Source organism: Polyergus mexicanus, unplaced genomic scaffold (genome assembly GCF_030449975.1).
Source record: "Polyergus mexicanus isolate NDT 795.1 unplaced genomic scaffold, iyPolMexi1.0 SCAF_13, whole genome shotgun sequence".
Classification (NCBI taxonomy): Eukaryota; Metazoa; Arthropoda; class Insecta; order Hymenoptera; family Formicidae; genus Polyergus; species Polyergus mexicanus.
In genome coordinates this window covers 342,431-366,091 of record NW_027223333.1, presented here as the reverse complement: position 1 = coordinate 366,091, position 23,661 = coordinate 342,431, and the positions used below count along the sequence as shown (strand labels likewise).

General features: G+C 41.0%; 2 protein-coding genes across 3 annotated transcripts in view; one reads left to right on the top strand and one right to left on the bottom strand.

Moving 5' to 3' along the window:
* Dnmt3 (DNA methyltransferase 3) overlaps window positions 1-23,661 on the bottom strand; it is a 122,022-nt gene that overhangs the window by 93,235 nt on the left and 5,126 nt on the right. The window contains exons 1-2 of one of the 2 annotated variants that reach the window (XM_070306645.1): window positions 19,467-21,676; window positions 17,649-17,956 (exon numbers count right to left, since the gene is read on the bottom strand). In XM_070306645.1, the coding sequence (XP_070162746.1) occupies window positions 17,649-17,769 (121 nt within the window). In that variant the 5' untranslated portion in view covers window positions 17,770-17,956; window positions 19,467-21,676. Of the gene's footprint in view, window positions 1-17,648; window positions 17,957-19,466; window positions 21,677-23,661 lie in introns of those variants that run through there. The other variant, XM_070306644.1, reaches the window with a different exon arrangement.
* Tdg (Thymine DNA glycosylase) lies at window positions 15,184-22,243 on the top strand. The gene is made up of 3 exons (XM_070306651.1): window positions 15,184-15,492; window positions 19,096-19,238; window positions 19,519-22,243. Exons 1-3 carry the CDS (start codon window positions 15,435-15,437, stop codon window positions 21,499-21,501), a joined length of 2,184 nt encoding a protein of 727 aa, XP_070162752.1. The 5' UTR covers window positions 15,184-15,434; the 3' UTR covers window positions 21,502-22,243.

The window sequence follows — 23,661 nt, the reverse complement described above, 5'->3', positions numbered from 1 at the left end:
AAGCAGTGGTATCAACGCAGAGTACTGAGAGACGAGATAAACGCGCACGCCATTGCTTCGACTCGAGCGTTATATACACGCGGCGCCTTTACGTCCGCCATCCTTATACATACACGCAATTTCCGATGCGTGCACCGACGCGGCGCACGCGCGGCCATCCCCATGCGGGCTTTAAATAAACAATTTTCGCGCTAACGTCCTGGCCGATGCCTATTATCTACGCATGCTTCCCGCGGCGGCTGCAACATTGCATACAGGATGTTCGAAAACTAACGCTGTTCCTTTCATCTAAGAAGCTCCCATCAATTCGACCTAGATATTCTCCTCGTAAAAACCATTTATTTTTTCATAAAATTTTGTATTAAAGCCGTATTAAAATAATTTTCACGTAAAATTAATCAAAAATTTATTACATTCTTGGCTCGTGATTATGAACGAAAAATACGCATTTATACCTATATCGATGAGAGAAGTTTCCCTCCACATTGCGAGTTGATCATAGATCCCTTCGACGAAGAAAGCGATTCCGGGACACCCGGTAGATACATACAACCTCTACTTGCTTGTGTCATGGATACACGCGCCAGCGATATATATACATGCATATATATATATATATATATATATATGTACATGGTGAAGTTAGGTGCACGCCGCTGGATTTTCCAGGGTTTTCCCAGGGTTGCGGTAGAGCGTTGAACCGGGTGGAGGGTGGTCGACGTGTAAGGGTGGAAGGGAGAACAGCAGCGAGTGAACGGATGGCGATGGGCGAGAGAGACGAGGAAGAGGAGAAGAAAGAGGATGAGGAGATGGAAACGGCATGGGTAGGGGGGATAGAGAGAGATAGACGCGGAGGGTGAGAGAATGGGAGGGAGAAACTATAATGAGTGGTGCGCGTGAGGGAGAGAACGGAATAAAAAGAGGGGTAGGAGGTGATAGGGCTGGCGAGGAGGGCGGCTGGACGGAACGGGGGAAAAAGCAGGGTTGGTACAGGGGTAAAAAGGTTGGAAGCTGTGGCAACTGCCGCGGCGGCAGCGGCAACGGCAGGGGTGCAGGAGGGAGGGAACTCTGCTCGCTGCGAACGACGGTGGAGGGGAAGGCGGGGGGTTGGATCGAGCACGACGGGTCAATTTGAGTATTCGGGGGAGCATGGGGATGAGAGAGGGTGGTGGCGGACGCATGGTCCAGGGGCCTAAAGGCAGTAAACGTCGAAAAATCCGACCGCGTTCGGGCCGTTCGATGGCTCGGAAGAGGGTCGAAGCTGCGATCGACCATTACAACGCGCGAATCGAGTATCGCGCGTCGTGCATCGGTGGTGCGCGCGTTGTAACGTCGAGAGACCGTACCGGGGATATAGGGGCGAAACACACACGGAAAGGGAGAAAGAGAGAGATACGCGGCTCTTTTCCGTAATTTCGGGGTGAGCCAGTAGGGTCGATTAACGGGGCCGTGGATTCACCCGTTAGATCGGTAAGGAGGAAGTTCGCTCCCTCACGCGTCGGAGATTCGCCATTGTATTTCGATCTCTGTTTTCTTTATCCTCGCAGTGGAGTTGGCGAGATAAGTGTTTCACCTTGTTGATGTTGGTGATGATTTTTCGCCGGACAAGTTGTAACTTTTTCTCTAGTGACAATTTTTACATTTAGATGATTCGATCGTTTCAGTGAAATCCATTCGACAAATCGTATTACTCTTCGCGGAATACATGTAATGCGGTAACTCGTCACGGATATATAACACACTCGCAAGATTCTTGGAGAAATGATAGTCATGTGAGAGAGAAGTATATTTATATATACATACCTGTCTTGTGTGAAAAGATATGCTTAATCCCTTGTGACAGATTCGTTTAATAATAGAAAATTGAATTACTGAATGACTGAAATGGCTAAAACGGTGCATATTATTCAATTACTATTTTACATATGCATATACATACATACATACATACATACATACATACATATATATATGTAAAATTTAGCAACATACACGTATTGTAATTGCAATTAATTATTCGTCAATTTATATATATATATATATATATATATATATATATATATATATATATATTGTATATATATAATTGATGAGCTCATTCATGTTTCTATTTTCACGTTTCCATCTATTTGAATTTTATCACTTCTCAATACACATGTTGTTCTTAATGCATCGCTATGATATATTAAGCGTAAACTAGTTTTGTATTCAAATTCAATGGTACATTCGGCTCGTGCCATCACAAACCTGTTACACACATTTGTCCGGTTCAACAGTATGCTATTTTACAATGTGTTATAATCACGTTACCGCAACATTACTGCAGATATAACGTACGCATCGTGAAACGTCCCATCCGCAGATCCACGATATATTATCCACTTACATATAATATACGGAATATCTCAGGATGCGTTAAATAAGCTGTTAGCTCTTGAATCAAATTTGTATTTGGATAAAGTTTGTTTAAAGTTAAGTACAAAGTTCTATGTTATTGTCACGAAAGCTTAAAAAGATTTTCTAATTTTGCAATGTTAAATAACTTCCTCATTAGATCTTCCTTTAAAGAGCGTACATTCACTCTGACTTTCAATCCTAAACTCGGTACGACTGTATTTTAGAAGCGAATCGTAATATATTTATAGATGTATGTGTGCGTATATAAACAAGATGAAATTTCACGCGTATGTGAAAATTTCCTCTTCCAGAGATACTTTCATTCGCGATCTAAAAATTAAATTAGAAACGCAGACGCAAACTGTTCGGAACATTAAATTTATAGGATTTCGATTAAGATTTTGTCCCCGGAATCGTGCATATTTGATTGAATGTAATCCGCGAAAGGCATCCCGGCAAAGTTTCCAACTTCCCTCTCGCGAACTCGAGAACATCTGAAAACGGGTTAAGGGTCGAAAGTTTCGCGCCGCCGCTCGTCGCGCGCGCGATTTATATCATCCCCCGGAATGTTGAGGGAAAAAGTTTCTCCAGCACACGGACACAACTAGTTCGAAGATTTTCCCGCCGGCGACGGGACTCGGATTCTGCGGAATTGCCGAACGCGTCACGACGTGGTTATCATTTTGAGGATTTTTCCACTGATTATAACATATCGTAATATAGAGTTTTGCCTAAATTAATTAAATCCTGGCATTAAATTAAGAAGAGTTACGCACGATTTTTTTTTTCATGGTCGTGAAAAAGCAAATAAGTCGACTAAAACATTTTAATTAACGACAATAAATTCAAAATTAATTTGAATTTAGAGAAATTTAAAAAAAAAAGGAAAATTGATGGAAATAAAATTATATTTTTATTATAATTGTTAAATTTACTATTAATTAATATAAGTGATATAAATTGTACGGTAATAAAAAGACACATTGCAATCATATAAAATAAATTTAAATTTTTTTTTTTTTTTTTTGGTTCGACATCTGTACGTTATACGCGTTATTCTGATTGAAATATCGAAATGCATATATGGTATGTATATTCCGAGATACATATTTCGAACGTTCCTCCTCGTCCACTTTCCCAATGCCGAATCATGACACTTGCGAGATAGTGTCTAAGATCGCGCCCGAAAACTCGTGCGAGAGAGGAGAAACTTTTTCCCTCGCAATTGATTGCGCGACTCAATCTATCCTTTGGGGAAATCTTTTCGCACAATGCAAAATATGCGCAACGAGTAATATCCCAAATATCTCATCTTCGCAAACTCATTTCCGACGTATTGTTGATTTTTCCGTGAGCTCGGTGTGTTCGATTATTTCTGCACGATTTATGGGAGGGGGGGAGGAAAAATCAGCGAAAAATGGAAAACTCGAAACGAGACGCATTCCGGAAGATTTCGCTTTTATCGCGCGCAAATATTTCTTCGCCGTTGACGGACGTCGAACGCACACGCACGCGACACGCTCTCGTAGGGCGGTATATTCGGTCGATGACCCACTTCGCGCGCGAAGTTACTCGGACGGTACCAAAATTGGACTTGATTGATCGACTTTATTATTTAGCCCTGTCAACCGCATTCTGCAGCTGAAATTTAAATCGCGCTAAAATCAGAGACGGCTATCGTCATTCGCGATCTCTGTTATAAATATCTTAATTTATAACGGATATATTTATTATTAAGTATAAATGAGAATAAGAAAATTAATTATTAAAAACTCATTTTGTCAATCACGAATATATTGACCTTATTTTTAAAATCATATTATTTAGAAATTTTCATATTTCCTAACCACATATATAATGATTTGATAAAGTAAAAATTCCAAAATATATATAATTCACTTTTTAAAAATTGATATATAAGCATAAAATTGATGATAAAAATATGTGCTTAAATTAATAATAATTTCCTTCAAATGTTGTTAAAATTTTGTTCTTACATATATATACTATATTAAACTACGTCTTCATTTATTTAACATCTGGTAATTTCAACATCATGTTCGCTGTTTTTATCAAACGAGTTAATAATAAAACTCATCTCTATTATGTAATAATTATCTTGAATTCGTTTACAATAAATCGCGCAACAGTCTCGAAGACGAAAAGACAAAATACATCGCGAAGCACGGTTGGTTTTGTGAGGAATCGCGGCTCCGTGTTTCGCCGGTCGTCGTATATTAAAGGTTCGAAGGAGGAAAAACTTTTTCTCGGCCAAAGAGAGTCGCCTCTCGTCTTGTCGATTCAGGGAGACAGCGGGTGCTCGCGACACGATACGGCACTCGGGGGCACTCGGTCGCCGACCTAATTCGTCGTCGTCGGCGGGGAGAAGGAGCGAGAGAGACAGTTTTTCGAACGGTGCGCGAAAGTTGAACGTGACCGGCGAAACTTTTCGTGGTCGTGCCAAGCCCCCGAGTCCCCGCGACGCGACGCGTACACAAGCGCGCAGCTTCACCAGTTAGGACCGACCGACCGACCGACCGACCGACCACCCGACCACCCTCGATGGCGACCTCGACCCCCTCCCAACTTTGTTGTAAGAGACCCTCGGAGAGTTGGCCGTGCGCCGCGACCGACCTAACGAGGGTAGCTAGCCGGTATTACCGAGGGAAATATTGGTTGGGCGCGAATCGTTCGCAACAGCTGCGCGAAATCGCAAGATCTCTTGGCAGACAAAGTCGTGTCCTTTGACGAAATTATTTGAGATCCTGAAATTCTCCATGTTAATTAATCTATAAATCTCAACACGGACATACATAGATCTATGAAAATATAATATTTCTTTTATGAATATACAACGTGTTTCTTCTAATAAATATAGGTCTGATGAAATGTTTCTCCCTTATATAACAAGATCATTTTCAAAATATCATATCCTCGCTACATAAAATATATTATATATATATATAATATAAGCAATATATTTTACATTATCTTTATATTATCACGAAAGTTTTATATTATCATAGAAAATATCGGGAATCATTAAATCAAATATGTATTTAATAAAACGTTAAAAAGAATGTAATAAATAATGGCTAATTGCAATTTGCAAATTTTAAAATTGTATTAAATCTATATTCTCTACAAAGAGAAAGGATAAACGAGAAAGTAATATAATATTATGAATATCTGCAGAGGAGGACGAATTACTTGTGTAACACGTATGCGCAATGAATTTAAGGAAATTTGTGCGCATTTAAGCGCAAGATACGCAAAATTATATCCTTCCTGACAACGTTTATCAATGTTTCACGAGAGCCGATACAGTATCATAGCGTAGAACAACGTGGTGCATGGGGGTCGCGCGCACTCTCTTTCAAATCGTATTTTTATTCTCTCTCTCTCTCTCTCTCTCTTTTTTTTTTTTTTACAACGATGTTCGAGTCTCGAATTCGCGTCTATATCAATTCGGGGAGTGTTTTCACACAAATATAAAACGTTTTACTTTTTTTTATCGTTTTCGACCGATCCAGATTGTCGTGTGGTTATTTTATAACCGCCGTGTATATACACAAGCGCGCGGCAATCCTTTACCCACGCCGGTCGGCGCGCCGGTTCGATAGTTGACGGCACTCGGTCGAAGTTTTCTATCGGAGAAACTTTTTTCCTATAGAGAAGAGCGTTCTTAAGGGGTCATGACATCGCTCGGAGAGCTTTCGCACCGAGATTATCCTCCCTGCCGCCTATCGATAATCGATTATGCGAGCCGATGGTCGCACGTGAGAACCTTAAGGCTGATGTTACACGTGAAGTATAACGGCAAACGCAAATTGTGCTCTCGCCCTCTTGTTGTTGTTATTGTTGTTTCGGAGCGGCATTAGATAATAAAAACCCACATAACGGATGAAACTTCCGCAATATCTCATTTAAGTCTTCCCCCCACGCTTTTTCTGCGTTACTTTGTTTTTTCATATTTCGACAATTACGGTAGAACGTCGAGAGTTAAGGTCGATTAATCGAGAGAGAGATTCTATTTTTTCACGCGTAACACTACGTAAGAAGGAGAACAAAATATGATTATACGTACGATCTTTGAATCTTTTAATATCTCACACATGTCGCCTTTCGCGTTTTAGTCGTGAGATTTATTATGAGAAAGATTTTATCACATTACGCTTATAATTCCTTCGTATCTTATCATAATCGTAATTAAATATTGCAGATAATTAAATTCCGTTTCGCGATACGTTTAAATATAATTAAGGTGCATAATGTCGAATATTACAAGACAGATATAACTCGTTAGATGAAAAAATTTTTCTTCATTTCAGTGAACAAGATTTAAACGTAAAGGCGGCCCGAAAAATTTCGCGAAGAATAAATTTTTCTTGCGCGTTATCCTTACTCTGTAGAAAAATTAACAGATATAGCAAGTTTGAGATAAACAAAAGGAAAACGCATTCGATTCAGGACAAGCAATGTGTCTCGGACAATTCAAAGTTTCTAATCGATAAGTCACGTTCCATTTGCGCGAGCGTATCGAGACGCTTCGATGATTTCAACATTCCCAAGTGCGATGACGAATCTTTCCGCTGGCGCGTAATTGCCGGACGATATATAAAACGACGTATATGCCGTCGGTGAATTAAATCGTAAGTGGAAAGTAGTAGTTAAGGTCCGCCATTGCCCGGCGCACGGACAGTGGATGAAGTGATTATTGTCGGAATGCGGTCAGGCGGGTAGGTAGGTACACGGAGAACGAGTACTCGCGGGTACACTTGGTTTTCCGTGTTTTCTTTCTCCGCGATTCGGATAATTTATCGTCGTAACTGCAAAGAGAGGAAGGAGAATAAACCGCGAGAGCGCGCGCATCGGTTATGCCGTACATAATCCCGTTAAACGAAAGGAAACGTAAGCGAAACGTCGAATGGCGATCCATGGAGAGTTTATAGATGGATTTGTCCATCATTTTTTTTCGTGACTTATCCAGACCGGTTAAATGCGCGCGAGTATATATATTGTCGAGAAATAATAATTAGAAGGCACGCGATGCGTGTTAAAATTAATTGTCGCATACGATAAAGTTTGATGGTGTTTAAAAACAAATAGTCGATGTAAAATCAAACCGTGCCATTTGTATACATATTGTCGTGTATTAATATTAAAACTTGGCTTATTTTCATTTAAATGTTACATCGTTGTATACACTAAAAAATTATATCACTACTAAATATCACATCATATCGAACACGAAAAATTTTATATTAAAGCACCAGATTTGTAAATATTATTCAAAATATAATAGAGAAAGTAAAATAAAATATCACATAAGTTTGCTAGGCTGAGCGAAATTAAAAAATTATAGATATTCCTTTATTCCATATTTTTTTATAACTGCGAAATGGATAATCTTTATGGCATAGCTAACGTAACATTGATTATCGACATAGTCAGAACTAAAATGCCAAGAGGGATATAAGTAATAACATTCTCGCGTAAAGTATCGAATCGTATGTTTAGGTCTCGTGATTTCTCATGTTTAACAACGACGCGAATAATTTTTTCTTTTCGAAATAATAAACTTCTGTCTTCAAAATCCAACGCTAGAGATTTATTGTCAAATGAAGAATAGATATATGAATACATGAAAATATAATTTTAAATAAAGAAAACGTCAGTATATATGAAACTTAGATGAATCGGAGGAATTAATATGATGCCCGATGGACAACGTCGCGACATTCTATTCGGGACATTCGCACTTTGCTCAAGAATTGCGAGTGGATATTGTGCTTCGAGGGCCATCGCTAGAAGCAAGACCGTCCTTTGACGGTCGGTTGTGGCGGTAGGTGGCAACGAAGGGGATGGCGAAGAAGGAGGTTGTGTAGGTCGAGGCTACATCAGTGGTAGTAACTATAATGAGTGTCGGCTGTGTGAGTGAGGAGAAGGCGGAAAGAGAAAGAGAAAGACAGATAGACAGACAGACAGACAGACAGAGAGAGAGAGAGAGAGAGAGAGAGAGAGAGAGAGAGAGAGAGAAGCTAAGAAAGACGAAGGTGAAGGGGCGTGAGGGCGAGGAGTTAGGTCGAGCAAGGGCGAGATGGGCGAGATGGGCGAAGGGTGCCGCGTTGGATGGCGAAGGGACTGGAGGGTTAGGGAAGGGCGGAAAGGACGAGTGTGGGAAAACGTGTAACCTCAGCCTCCACCCTTTTCCACCCACCGACCACCCTGCCGCTGCTGTTCGGTCCAAGAGGGGCGGAGGAGGAGACGATGGAGGAGAGGTGGAGGAGAAGGGCGAAAAGGGAGGACAGAGGGTGGTTAGGGGGTGGCGAGCAGGAGGAAAAAGGGAACTCGGGGGGACGGTCGAGGGAGAGGGGTTGTCGCACGCCTATCCGCTCGATAGCAGCTTATAGTCCGTACACGTTCACTACCTCCCTAGAATTTTGTGCCCTGCGTCTTTTTCTTCTTCTCTTCTTTCGATATTTCGCTCAAACAAGGACTAACCCTCGTGACTAAGCAAATGCATACAACACTGAGATTTCATTTCGGTCGTCATCCGAATCTTATTTTTCGATTTACGAAGCATCTATTTCTCGAGTGTCATTGAATACTGTGATTCATTCACTCGATCTCAATATCTTTTAAAGATATGAGTTGTTGTTGTTTTTTTTTTTCCCCCCCATCATCGTTGCTCGAGCCAACCTCAGTTACGAGGAAACTTTAGGTTTCATACAATTAATTATATTTTGTGTATTCTAGTTAAGATTATATAATTTAAAAAAACATACTATACACCATATATACACGAGTATTTCCAAACTAAGTTTATTTAATTCGCTCGATTAATTGACGAATCTAATCTCCCAAGTATAAAGACAGCGAATAAAGAATATGTTAACGGACAGTGGGTTAGAGTTATTTGAAAAGCTAAAAGGAAAGAGCATCCGGAAGGAAAATATATACTACGTTGACTATCGAATGACGATTATACACAGTGCCCGTTTCTTAGCTTTAGCGCCTTTGTGAAACTGTATCTCATTGTGTCTCGGATAACAGAGACGTCAGCGGAATTACTGTGAGACACGAGCGGTCCTAACGCGAGAGCGTCGCACTGCCGAGAAGATCTCCGCTTGAATCGTCCCAGAAGGACATTTCTTCCTATTATCTCATTTTAACAGCCGGACGCGGCGTATCGGACGCAAGGAAAGTCGCTTCAAAGTCGCGCGCGAACGATCGAATTCGCTTGACGCGGTCCGGAGGCCCCTCGGCGCGTTTTAATTAAAAAAATATTCTCGGCTGTGCGCGCGAGTACAGCAAAGCTGAAATTATTCGGGATGAACATCCCGAGTGAGTAAAGAAGCACGGGCGTCTTGAGACTTTCGCGCTGGGGATATCATTAAGCACACCTGGATCTAATACGTGCTCGTTCGCAAATTGTGGCACTGAGATATACCCGCCCGTTTCTCTCCCCCTTTCGCCGCTCCCTCCCCCTCCGACATCCTCCCGCACACAGGCAACGGCGAGGGAAAAAGAGAGCAACGTTGAGAACGCTCGACCGTTTCCTAGGTCGCCGCCGACGGGTCCTCGTCCTGGAAAACCCTGAAAATTGATTTTCCAGGCGCGGTCTCCCGCGTTACCCACGCACAGGTCTCTCTCGGTTGCATCGATTTTCACCTGGCTTCTCCCCTGCCCGCTACCCTCTTCTCTCTAGCCACCCATCGTGTATCCCTTCTTTCTCTCTCTCTCTCTCTCTCTCTCCTCCCGCCACCTCGTTGCTCGCCACCGTCGCGGACTCAAACCAGGCGTTCATTCAGAATCCGAGAGGAAAAAAAGAAGCGAAATCTAGGTCAATGGGGGGGTTTGAGAAATTTGCGATAGTCAGTGCCGTTCGTTGCGGTTCATCATTCGCCCGAATTACGAGCGAGGAATATCGTTTGTGTCGATTTCACGTTGTTTCGAATATACTCGTCGTCGATCGACGGGGGGAAAAAAAAAAAAAATGCGCGTTTCGTAAAACGCGAGACTAACAATGCTCGTCGTCGGATTTCAGCGATGTCGATTAAGATGTTCAAGGTTGACACAGACAAGGTTAATACGAATCGCCAGAAAAAAAATTTATTTTATTTTATAAAATAGCAACTCTATATTTCATAGCCGTTTTTAATTGTTAAAGATATCTAATCTGAAAATTTGACGGAAATTCATAAAAGACAGCGCTTAAATGAAAGGTAAGTTTTTAATTGATTTTACCGCTGTTACAGAATCTAACAGAATTGCGAGGTGTTCGCGCATATAATCGTAACGAGTTAGCGAGCGTTTAGATAATAAATTGTACATTTCGCGCTAAACGATAGCCGAGATTCTCCGAGAGCAACTCCCTCGCGTGTCATTATCGTTGCCCGAAAATGAAGAAGGTAGGTTCTCACGCGCGTTAGAAAAATATCAAGGGCGATATTTCTTGCCGAGCGCGTTGCTCGCCGCCGCCTCTCGTCACGAGAACGAGAGAATCCCCCGTGGCGGGGGAGGGGGTGGAAATGGACGAGAAGAAAAACGCGATACGGAAGGGTCCTGTTGCGCTTTCCCTGACGTACGGAACTCCATAAAGCGAGTTAAGTCGAACGTATTCTCCGCGGCAGCTTTCAAGTCCGAAAGTTCGGAAAGTTGGCGCGTCGCGAGGATCTCGGAGTTTCGACTGTCGTATCGTAACACGATGGACTTTCAATCACGTTGAGGAAATACTTGTTGCGGATATATCCTTAGATACCGATTTAATTCTATCTAAAATGAATTGTTATCTTTATTTTGATCAAATTGTAATTAAATTCGAAGAATTATTCTTTTCTCAAAACACGAGACTATTATTATATGTGTGTGAAACGAGATGTAAAGACATGCGAAGGGAAACTGGAGCCGCGTAAATTTGCGAAGAATTTCAGTCGCGTTAATATTCCCGACGATTGTCAGCTGGTATCAGTTATACGATTAATTCGTGATACTAAATGAGATTATGCTGAAATTAATTATTCGGAATTTTCAGTTTGGTAGATTGGAAATATTATCTTCAGATTTCATATATCGCATATCGATTACGTATCGAGTTTCACGGTTCAGATATTCATTATTAAAAATATGGTAAAAATATATACGTCAATTATTTGGAAAAATTAATGGCTCCATTACAAAAAAATATTCGCATTGATTTTAATATTTATGACATATCTTCTCCTCGTGCTTTTCTATTTCATATTTTCTATTTTATTTCTACTTCGAGATATACCATATATTATATTGGATGTTTAAAAAATTTTAAATACTTTTTCTGCATCCTTTTATTTTCATATGTATTATCGAACGCATTCTTTAAAAAATGCTAATATTATTAATTATATTCGTCTCGAAAGAGCGATAAGTTTACACAATAATATGTCATTTGAGACATAATTTATTTTATGCAGACATACAATAAAAAAAAAAAAAAAAAAAAAATGTCTGTAACAGAAATTTACTTTCTCAACTATTTTATTCGCTCGAAGAATTCTCGAATTTCCCATAAATTACCACAATTTTTCAAGCCTAAAAAAAAATCGCGCCCGAGGTCGCACAGGATCCCAAGTTCCACTCTGATTACGTCCATATCAGAGACGAGTCACAATTTACGGACGACTCGACTCGAAACGGGCGCATTTGCTTTCCATCGGCGTACAAGGGAGCACACTTTTCACACCCTCGCTCGAAACACCATAAAGCACCCGGCGAGGCGGGAAGGTCGAGCGAAGTCAAGTTGGGTTAGGTTAGCGTCGTGAATGACGGAGGAGGGTCGCGTTTCGCCCCGATAAAGTTTATTCGATCAGCCGTTAGTCTCCTTCTTATATGGTCCCAAGCGCCCTTTCGTCGGGGCAAGCTTTAAGCTGCGCGCACACTTAAAAACTTACGAATATTCGCGCGAGGAATTTGCAAGTTCTCGATAAAAGAAGATAAGAGACGTATGTATATACTGGAAAAAAAAAAAAATATATATATATAGAAAAATATGAAAACTGTCACGTTAAACTTTCGCGATTAAAAATTCACTTCGAGTTGGATTTACAGAGCAAGCAGAGTACAAAGCGTTCGGTCAACTCATTAGAGAATCTCTCTTCTTACCGCCTCTTTACCCTCTTTATGCTAATTATGCGAAAATTAATTTTTATTCGACGGAGAAAAAGCACAAACATTCTCGCGGCCACCGTCTTCTCTAAATGTGTATTACGTACACATGTGCGGCTCGTAAGCTTTTCCCGCGGACTTGGAGGTCGGGCACGTTGTGCCGGAAAGCGTGCAACGGCCGCGGACGAGCGTTTAACTTTGTTCCGAAGTTCTCCAAGGTCGTGCCGGCGCGGCGCGGCGCGGCGCACCCGTTGTAGGTCGGTGGCATTGGAATAAAGCAGCGAGAGGGAGAATTTCCCGAGGCCGCGTCATAAATCTCTATCTGCTGCCGGGAGTAAACGCTCGCGGGATAGACTTTGGCGACGATCGTAATTTCGCGCCACCGGGGTGTTGTCTCTCCCCCACGTGTACCCGACACGTATCTCTGTGTGTGTGTGTGTGTGTGTGTATGTGTGTGTGCGCGCGCGCGCGCGTCCATAACCGTGAACGGTAAAAGATTTATCTGGCTCGTTTTTTTCTTTCTTTTCTTTCTCGCTCACGAACGAAGGGAAAGAACGCTTACTGCTCCTTAAATATGTTCAATGTGGCACAAACGCGCGCTTTAATTTTTCTTGCGTTAATTCCTTTTAATATCATATTTCAAATATAAATATAATAACTAAGAAATTTCAATATTCCCTTTAAACCGCTACACACAAAAGAGACTTTTTTATAATACGCTTTAATAAAGATATTCCTAATAGTCATATGTATCGTACTACGAACATCGTCTATAAATAAAATTCCTATTTCTACGTTCCTAATTTCAGTCGGAGTAAAATTAAGCTTCGACATCGAAGCGATTATAATACGCGATAAACGCGAAACGAGGCGTAACGCATAAAAGGATTATACCGAGTGACTCGAGCGCGTAAATAATTTATTTGCAGTCACCGAACTAACTTTGGCAAGTGGCGAGCAATTATATCTAGCCGCACGGACGGGGAGAACAAGGCGAACGAGTATGCGTCATAATCCAACTTTGTGTGGAAATGTAGAAAGAACCGACCACGCAAGGTCTGACCTCTAAACACTCTTTAATCCCTTTCCGTCTACCTTTGTAGTCTTGTTGCAAACGCGCCGAAACTAAATTGCATTGCGTGATAATGCGCCAACGCAATGTTACGCCGAATCGCAAAATCCTTTCCCCTTTCGGGAATTACCTGACATAAACGGCACTTATTCGCTCATTCGGACGGTCGTAAAAACGATCGTTTGAATTTTCCGTACGTATCGCTCGATCTGCATAATCGCGGGAAAAACCGGCGCGAGTACCTTTTAAACGACGTATTTATTTACGCGATACGAAATAAACGGTCGCGGGCACATTTGCCAAGCATTCATACGTCAATATTTAGAGCGAATTGTCGTCCATACGATTTACCGATGTTTGTACGCTATATTTATACACGCTATTTATTATTTATACAATGGAAATTTGCGATTCATGACGCTAATTGATGTTCGTCTCGTTGTTGCAACATTCAAACGCAAACATTCGCCTACCAAGTTACCCGCTAATCGCTTATGCGTTTTTTGCACAGGATTAATATTTATTTATTTTATATTCTTAGCGAAACGGAACCCTCCCTCTCCCCCCCCCCTCTCTCTCTCTCTTTCTATATTCGCATTCCTGAAACTTCGGCCTAAGAGGAGAAACGATTTTATAATATTCTAAATTAATCATTCTACCTTATATACAGTTTGTGTAAAAATCGTCAATTTATTATGAAATATTATTAATTTTAATCGATATTTGAGAACTAGGAGGGGGCTCATTTGATCGAAATGTGGCAATAATTAAATCAGTTATTTGAGATATTACGATGAATAAAAAAAAAGAGGGGGGAAAAAAAAGGAAATTTTCGATGCTTAATTAAAATCTGTATTCCATATATGTCGTTATCAGCAAAAGCGAGTTACCCTCATATAAACATATATCTTTTGTGAATGTTGGAGAAAAAAATGATGATAAAATACACGATGATAATTTTAGCAAGCCGCGCAAAATGATACCCGCGCGAATCATCGACAATGGAAACAACAATGGTTGTCATTTCTATTACAATAGGATACGCTCGCTTCTGTTCTAACAATTCCATTATCTCCGCGCGAGAGCTTCGCCGGGGGGCGAGGCTTTATTATGCCTATCAGAAAATTTAGATCGTTTATTTAATGGGATATAAATAGTCGAGCGGGGCCTATTAACAAAATACGGAGTACTTCGCGCGGAACAATAGCTTTGCGAAGTCATTTGGCCGTTCATGCGACGACTGCAATTATACGTTTCGTTATAATAATGGCGCCGCAAGTAAGCAATTTAATGCTTAACATTATGCGATTAAAATTAAAAATGGATCGCGTAAAATATGGGAGGGGGGGGGGGGACGTCGATTCTATTTTAAAATTTTTAAAAGCCGCCCGCATGCATATGCTTCGGTGAATACATGTAACATACTCAACTATACTATGATGATAATAATTTCCTTTTTCCGCAGTTAAAATTATTACGCTCGAAAGATGTAAAGAATATGAAGAGAAAAAAATGTTTGAAATATAATAAATAACTTATAAATTATTTAATTTTTCTTCTCTGAAAATTTTAAATCAATAAGACAGAATTGATTGAGAGATTAGTAGCTTAGCTATTTTTGGAATAATGACGTTCGTTATGTTCGCGAGCGCGACCATTGCCATCTCTTACTATTAATTTTATATAGATGAAGATATTGTAATTATATTCATCGTTCCTCTTTTCAGGGAAATGCCTGCATCTGAGTGGTCTCACGCCGGAGCCATTGACAGCGGACGACGATTACAAGCTTTTGCGTCTCGGCATCGGTTTTACAAATATGGTAGCACGTGCGACGAAAGGCAGCGCGGATCTCACGAGAAAGGAAATTAAAGAAGGTCAGTATATGCCGAAATATTGGTTGAAAATAATTATTGCATAAGAGCCGATATCGCTCCGACGAGTAATACGCGAGAAAATTAATTTAAATTTCGTATTATATTCACGTTATATATTTCACATAGCGCGATTTATATTTTTATCATCTGTAAAAGTAGAATAGTTATTCATTAATAAATACGTTTATTCTATATTGGAAAATTTGAACATTTTCTCTTAATATTAGACATGGTAAGAAATTTAAACGCGCGAAATTATTTTATGATGAAATTAAATTATCAAAATATATAAGGATAGTTTTAGAATTTTTCATTTTAAAACACCCTATATATATATATATATATATATACACTACAGAAATTCGAATTTCCGACTGTTAGACGTTGTAGTAGAAACCGTATTACTACGTTGCTACTGTACGTGCTTGGTCGAGGATAAGATTTTGTCCAACAATAATACGTATCGTAGGACAGTTTGTAAGGCTTACATGAGAAAATATAAGCGATGATAATTTGAGAGAGGTGAGCAAATCGACCAATCTTGCTCGGGTTCTCGAATATCCTCGACTGTGACTGGCCGATCTTTCTTACTGCTCAAGTTCCATTGTTTACCTTTTTTGTAGAGGCCCTATGGACCACGGACTCGCTCGCGCCACCCGGTGGCGTATTAGTACACCTAGATATCTTATATGTTTCTTTGGAACACTCACATTCACAGTTCGTCACGTAATGGAACAGATACCTGTGCTTTACGGCATGTAAATCCTACTAGAGACACTGCAATTCGACGATTAAAAGCTTCGCGTGTGAAAGATGTTAAACGTAACAAAATAAAGGGAGGATTAAAAAATATGGTTATAAAAAAATGGCAAAAAAAGTGACGTTTCAGACTATAAACTTGTGATAAAGATCGTTAACCGTGTCCACGTGGCTCTCTCGTGTGTGATTTCATTTAAATAACGACATTGTCATAATATTTCAAAAAATAACAAAGAAAAAGTAATCTCTTCTTCGGCTTATAACTAGCGATAAAGATCATTAATCTGCGGGTGTCCACGCGTTTCTCGTGTGTGTGTGTGTGTGAGATACATATGTGCGTGCGTGTGATTCGATGCAAATAACGATAAGGCGAGAATCGCCACGTCGAAGGGGGAAGGGGGAAGACGCGGACGGATATAGTAAAAGCTAAACAAGAAAAAAAAAAACACGATAATTCGAGATTCTCAGAACTCATGCGGAAACTCGACGCGAGATAAGGGGGGATCGCTCGCTTCTCCTTTCGTTTTAACTTACACGTGTCGTCCATAGTTGAGCGTTATCTCTCTGCCGTCTCCGAGTGAGCTACTGTCCTCTTATGGTAATACGACGCCAATGTGTGTGTATTAGCGAGGAGAATTATGCCTGCCGACTCGACGAAACAAGACATCCGCCAACCAACGCGGATCATACTGTTTCTTTATTCGTGCGTGAATATGCTACTCGTGTACAAGTTTTGTACATGTATATATATAGAGTGTTCCAAAATGAGGTGTGATTTTAGGAAAAAGTGTTGATTTTTTTTTTCCCAACGGAAATATACTTAACCGAATATTTGATATTGATCGAGATTATAAATTTACGGTATACATATTTGAAAAATGTCTTCTTTTTTTGTGAAATAAAAGATTTGCTTATTACTTTAGTCGCTTCAAGTTTATGTCGTTAGGTGCACTAAATGAAATAAATAAATATATATATATATATATAAAATATATAACTAAAAATAAACACATATAATGTTCGTAAAATATAAGCTGGTAAGTAGAGTCAACGGATTAGATTGAATAAGCTGTGTTGTTAATCGACTCGACGATTTATTTTGGAGGATCTTTAATTGTGTCACGAGGATAGAAAATTTATCGAATATCGCTAAACGGCAAATTGTTCTCGCACGATGAGATGTCTCTCGTCAAAGTATTCCGTTTCAATATCTCGAACGCAATAAGAGAGAACGCTGAAACTTGTAATCGTCTCGTAGATAAGAAAATGGTCGGCGACGTACCTCGCACGAAAAATTCTATCGCGCGTCGCCATTTATTAGAATTCTCGTCTCTGTTACACGTATCGTCGAAAAGGAGCGAGAAAGCTCTCGTGGATCGTGATCGAAGGGTGCTCACCGTTTCGACGATCGTCGGCGTTTTGGAGTAACGGGCGGCTCTTCTCCGTCGATGCCGGTGTCCAGGTCATCGTGTTCGAGTAATCGCCCCCGAGTAGACTGTCGGTTGTCGCTTCTTCCATCTCGTTGCCTAAATCGTAGACGTTTTTTTAACGGTACGAGAGATCACTCGCGGCTCGCGGCCATGCGTGAGCACGCGACGCGGGAAGCGGCAGTACTGCCAACTTAGCCGCTTGTTCCTAAAGGCATATCGCACATGCACCGGTCCTGCCGAAAGCTGTGTGAACCCCATTATTCGAAAATGTCGCCCTGAAATTAAATTCGATTCATCTATGATTAGAGAAACATGTCGCGCGTTAAGATTCGTATTAAATATTGAAAATTCAGACAATTTCCTGAAGAAATGTCAGATTAGATGTAGATTAATACAAATTAATAAAGATTATATTAGGTGAATAGAAATTATTATCTTGAACTAATAAAGATTATTATATTAGAGAATAGCAATTTCTCTCGATTCCAAATATTTTACAAAAGATAAATGTGCGCGCATTCTTATTATAACATTATTAAATGCATTATTTTTAGCATTTTTATTGGTGTTACCCCCTTTTGGTCACAATTTATTCCAGAATTAATTTCTAATCTATGCGATAAATTTTATTCTGGATTATTTATTAGGGAAAATATTCAACAATCATCGCATCGTTCGCTCGCGCGTCTATTTCTCGATGTTTTAATTATTAAAAATGCGATTTGCCTGTCTCACCGGAAATTCGTCGATGACGTTAATACGATATATCCGGAGCATCCTATAGCCATATATATCTTCTTTCTCCAAATAAAATATTCGATAAATTAATATAAAACCAGAAGCATAAAAGTGAAGACGGAATAACGATGTTGAACACTTTACTCGCCGCTTTCCAACGAAATTAGAATAACTAATTAAATAAAAGTTACCGGTCGCGGTAACTTTTAAGGTTTTCACGGATACGCTTAATTAATTAATATTGACAGGCATAAAAATTCGAAAATATGAGACACGAATATATGACAGAATTATCATTATACGATTATATATATGTAATCGAAATACCGAGAACAACGTAGACACGAAGACATATTTTTAGATATGGAGAAAAAAAGGTTTGGAGTAAAGAAAGATCAATTTTTTTTTTATGATTCTCTGATAAACGTCTTGTTAAGTTCTCGGCAATAATTATAATCGCATCGATACTTGCTGATATGATTATACTGTATAAAATGTTTCGTTTCGCTCATTTTACATTGTTCATAATTGTTATCTTTTCTTCACATAATAGAATTTAAAATATTATTAATATTAATGATAATAAATCATTAATGTTATATTAAGAATAATAATAGGATTACTTTTAATATTAACGAGAAAATACAAACGATATAATTATTGTTTTCGTTTGCAGGTAGTCACATTCTGCTCGAGAAATTACGAAAGTATAAGCCAAAAATCGCCGTGTTCAACGGCAAACTCATATACGAGGTGTTCTCGGGAAAGAAGGAGTTTGGATTTGGAAGACAGCCTAATCTCGTTGACGGCACAAACACGGTAAAATGATCGCTCTACATATATTATTTTTCGTTTCGTCGAACAAAAATTCATATGCCGTCCAAAAGACTAAAATATCTTTCGTGTTTTATTAAAATCAATATAATTTTAGTAACAATTTAATGAAAATATACTGATCTAATAAACACAGAAATTATTTTCGCATAGTTATTGCAGCATCTCGAAATCTGAATTTATGAAATTATTGTATCTATGTCTATTACTAACAATCGTCTAAGTCTAAGGTTGAAAATTTTCATTTCTCAATGTTGCGTTGCAGTACATGTGGGTGATGCCTTCGAGCAGCGCGAGGTGTGCCCAACTACCACGGGCTGCCGACAAGGTGCCATATTACGCGGCCCTGAAGAAGTTCCGCGACTATCTGAATGGCACGATCCCGCATCTAGATGAGTCGGACATCGTGTTCGCCGATTCGAAGCTCAAAAAGAAGGATCACGAGGCGATCGAGGACAAGAAGCCGCTGTTTGACGAATCGCCCGACGGTGAGAACCGAATCACGGAGATCAATGGCGCGCTAGTGAAACAGGAATCAGGCCTGATACCCGGCAAGAAGAAGCGCGGCAGACCGAAGAAGATCAAGAATCCGGAGGATCAGCCGCCGCCGGATCCCGAGAAGCTGGACGCGAACGGAGAGGTCATCAAGAAGCGCCGCGGTCGCCCGAAGAAGATACACCAGCAGCAGAAACAGCTGGAGCGGGAGAATCGCGAGAGGGAGCAACAGCAACAGCAGCAGCAGCAGCAGCATCAGGCGATGGGCCATCTGAACGACGGTTACGGCAACGCCGTGTCGAATTGCTTCTCACCGCCATTGATGTCACCCCCCAAAGCATTTCCGCACATGGCGCCGTATCCGCAACCGCCGATGAACGACGGCTTCTATGGCCAGGGCATGAACGACAATAGCCCGTACAATATGAGCGCGAAACAGAGCCCGGTACACATGCACTACAGCCAGAGTCCCAAGTCCTCTCAGTCCATGTCGCTGTCGTTTACGCACTCCGACCTGTCGTCGGAGATCAACACGGGAATATCGTCGGAGAACAATCTCGAGCCGTCGCCATTGACATCGCCCAGCGTCGAACATCCAGATTTCGAGCCACCCACTAGCATGTCGCAGCAGAACATGGGCAACGAGCATCGCCAATACAATCCGGCCGGTGGGCCTGATCCAAATGGTCATCATGGCAGTCCTGGTACGCCGTCTCACAACAGCTATGCCAATTATATGGGCTATCACGAGCAGACGCCGGAGGCACATAATCCGCATCCTCATCAGACGACGTCGACGCCCCTTAGCCAGACCGCGGAGGATCATTCTCGTCACTCGCATCCGACGCCGCCACATCCGCACACGCCTACGCATACGTCCATGTCACCGCACCATCCGCACGAGCAATATGGCATCAAGAGGAACTCCGGCCAAGACGTGGCGTCCAAAAGTTTGAGCGATCTAGAATCTCTGGTCGATCAGATCCCAAGTATAGCCGACGGCGGTAGCCAACGTCTCCAACACTCGCATCCGGGTATGCCAGGCGATGACGCTCTGGCGGAGAAGATGGATGCCCACCATCAGTCCTACATGTCCGGTTTCGGCGGTATGCCGACCGGACCAACCGGGATGACCAATTATAGCCCGCCGTTGCCACCGGGTGGCGGAATCTATCCCAGCTCGCTGCATCACTCGCCGAACGACGGCGTTTACGGAAGTCTATACAGCATGAACAGCCGTCATCATCAGGAGTCTCAACAGCAACAACAGCAACAGCAGCATCAACAGCAGCAGCAGCAGCAGCACAGCAAATCTTACACGGTGGAGAATCTCGCGTCCAGCAATTACACACCCAGTATGAATCATCCCGGTAACTCGTATCCGAACATCATACCCGGGCCGCATTATCCAGTACCGATGGGCTCGACCAATGGCTACCTGTTCGGTGGCCTCGAGTCCAGTCTGATGCAGCGCACCTACGGGATCGGTGGAATGAGCGGCATGAGCGGCATGCACCCGTCCGCTGCTCTCGGCCATCCGATGGCGGCCAATCCATACCCGTACAATGGTTCATATTCGAGTTCCTTCGACGCTTATCCGGCACCACCAGCAGGAATACACGCGCCCAGCGCCAATTATCCCGGCTACGTCGGCGCGGCTGGCGCGGCGCCCACCACCACCACCACGCCGCCGTCCTACCTCGCACCGTCGCATCACAGACCGCCGGTTGACCTCTCCTACGACGGTGTATGATAATCGATGCGAAGCACCATGTCGTTCACCATCCACCGACCATCATCGACCTTCAACGGCCGCCCCCCCGCTCGGTCCCCGTCCCGCCTGCCGATCGCCTCTTGTTGCGATACCGCGCGTATACCGCGTCGCGTTTATCTTTTCTACGTATTTTTACACATGTCTCTTAAGGCTCTCAACGTTGGGGTCGCACTGCCGCGCGTCGTCACCCCGAATACGTCGTCTCCCCCCATCCTCGAATCGCAAACTCTCTTATGCGATATGCTATTTGCGAGCAATCTGCGCGCATTCGCTTTTTATCGATCTGGTCTACCTTGCGATTTTCTCTCTCTTTCTCTCCTTTGCTCTCTACCCGGCTATACATACAAGATATACATCCCATAATAGGCTCAAATGAGAGAACACATAGACATTATTCCTTATAATATTCGAAAGATCTTTCTTCGTCTAAAACATCGAGATTCTAATGTCAATGATGAAATTTTTATTTAATTAAATATAAATAAATATTTAGTCCTTAATATATGTCGAATGTTTTAAACTTGAAGAGGTATCATCGAAAAAAATGTAATAATTGAATGAGAAATAATGCTGTATATTCATCTTATGTAAAATCTTTTGGGGCATCCGGTATATCTATCGGTTTTTCCTTTTCCCGATATCTCTCTTATTTCTTTTCTATCTCTATCGCTTTTACTTCGTCTTTCCATCTCTCTCGCATACTATTTTTTTTTTTTTTTTTTAATCTCTCTCTCGATATGCGATTACGCCGGGAGTAATTACGGGCGCGCGGCTCGGGAATGGGCAACTGCTCGTGAAACGCGACTATGGCGCATGCAACGAACGTAAGCCTCTGCTAGATTAGGTTCGCTGATCGCGTTTTGTACCGATCCGACCGTTAAAATACACACACACATGGACACGCATACCGATAACCGTGACGATAAATGGCGACCTTATTAACGACGAGCATGATCGCGATTGCGAATTCGGTCGACCGAGGTCAGCCGGGCATGTAATTGCGCTTTTTTCCCCATCGATCAACTGACATCATCGCCGATTGTGAGGATCTTTATCATTGAAATTGTATTACCGCATTTTCATATTTTGATGAATATCCGCGATTATAAATACGGTATCAAGAGCTAACAATCGCACGGATAACGTGCATTCTCAATCAATTTATTCGTCTTCGAAAGTCGATAGGATACAGCGAAATAGTTTTACGCATCGCGGTGCAAATAGAATAAAGCGCGCAAAGTTATCCGAAAAAATTATCAAGTATCGAAACGGATGTAATTTCGACGGATTTAGAGTTCGATGCCACAGATTATATGTAAAATAATTTATATTGTTTATTCATTGATGATTATTGTTTTTGTAATTTTTTACGTAATGTTATTATGATAATGAATTTATCAATAATGAACACGTGCAACTATCGTTACAAAACGCATTGTTTCGCATCTGTCACATCGAATATGGAACTCACCGAAATTATACTGATCTTATATTCTCGCAAGAAATACGCTAGAATCATGCAGTTGGAACGACGGCACCAATTACTTACATATGTATTTGTGTACTGCACCGCGATTTACATTATTGTTGGCTTGTTATATTGTTATTCTATTGCATGTTTGTTTGATTCATTAGCACGCGTCTATCGCTGCGATTTAGATTGTGACGCATTTTCATATCGTCAAAATAGCTATCTTGATGTTCTTGTCGAGAAATCTCATTACATAACGATGCATAATATTATTTTATAGAAGCAATGTTTGCACGACTTTTCAATGCTCGGATGAATCGAAGATCTTTTTATGAGAAAATTAAAAAAAAAAAAAAATTATTATTGATATCAGTATCTAATTATGGTACAACCGAACAAAACATATTCACAAAATCCTTTGTGAATGCGAAACTTTCAACTCGATTAAGCCCGGTTCAATGCATGGTTATCAGATACATGGTAATCGGATACATTATAATATTGATGGATATCTGTTTTACCCGATATGATTCTCAGTTTGCTTCTAATATACTTCATGTAATAAAATAGATATCTTAATAAAATAAAAAAGCAGATAAGCTTTTGAAAGATTCAGACGACATAAAGACAATTTTTAGGACTATCATCAAACAATCTGTAAACTATAA